This window comes from Wasmannia auropunctata, unplaced genomic scaffold (genome assembly GCF_000956235.1).
Source record: "Wasmannia auropunctata unplaced genomic scaffold, wasmannia.A_1.0 LD319197.1, whole genome shotgun sequence".
NCBI lineage: Eukaryota > Metazoa > Arthropoda > Insecta > Hymenoptera > Formicidae > Wasmannia > Wasmannia auropunctata.
In genome coordinates this window covers 1-347 of record NW_012043693.1, presented here as the reverse complement: position 1 = coordinate 347, position 347 = coordinate 1, and the positions used below count along the sequence as shown (strand labels likewise).

Genomic DNA, 347 nt, shown 5'->3' with positions numbered 1-347 from the left:
TCAGTCATGTTTGATGAGAATAATACTGGTGCATTTGTCATCAGATGCGGTGCAATATTAAGAATATCAGGATCAATATTTGCTTCTATTTCCTGCGGTCCTCCACCAGTTGCTAGACGTGATTGCCTTTCCTTAGTCAAGGCATCTCTTTGAGCTTGCTTTAAATTAGTCCATAATTTTTTTAATTGCTGCACAGTTCTCTAAAATCGAAATTTCGTATAAGACAATGTATTGAAATACACATTATATTCCACAATATTTTAAATTATAGTTCTTGCCTCTTGACAGATTAGTGTTGACTGATTATATTGTTCACAAATTTCACTCCATGCTATCTCTTTATCTTT

At 33.4% G+C, this 347-nt stretch overlaps 1 protein-coding gene across 1 annotated transcript; it reads right to left on the bottom strand.

The window, feature by feature from the left end:
• Positions 1-8: 8 nt before the first annotated feature.
• On the bottom strand, positions 9-341 carry LOC105460588 (the record flags this gene model as incomplete). The annotated part of the gene is made up of 2 exons (XM_011707074.1): positions 9-200; positions 279-341. Coding segments are annotated over 2 exons (255 nt in total), but the record flags the coding sequence as incomplete, so codon positions are not given.
• Between the last annotated feature and the right edge of the window lie 6 nt (positions 342-347).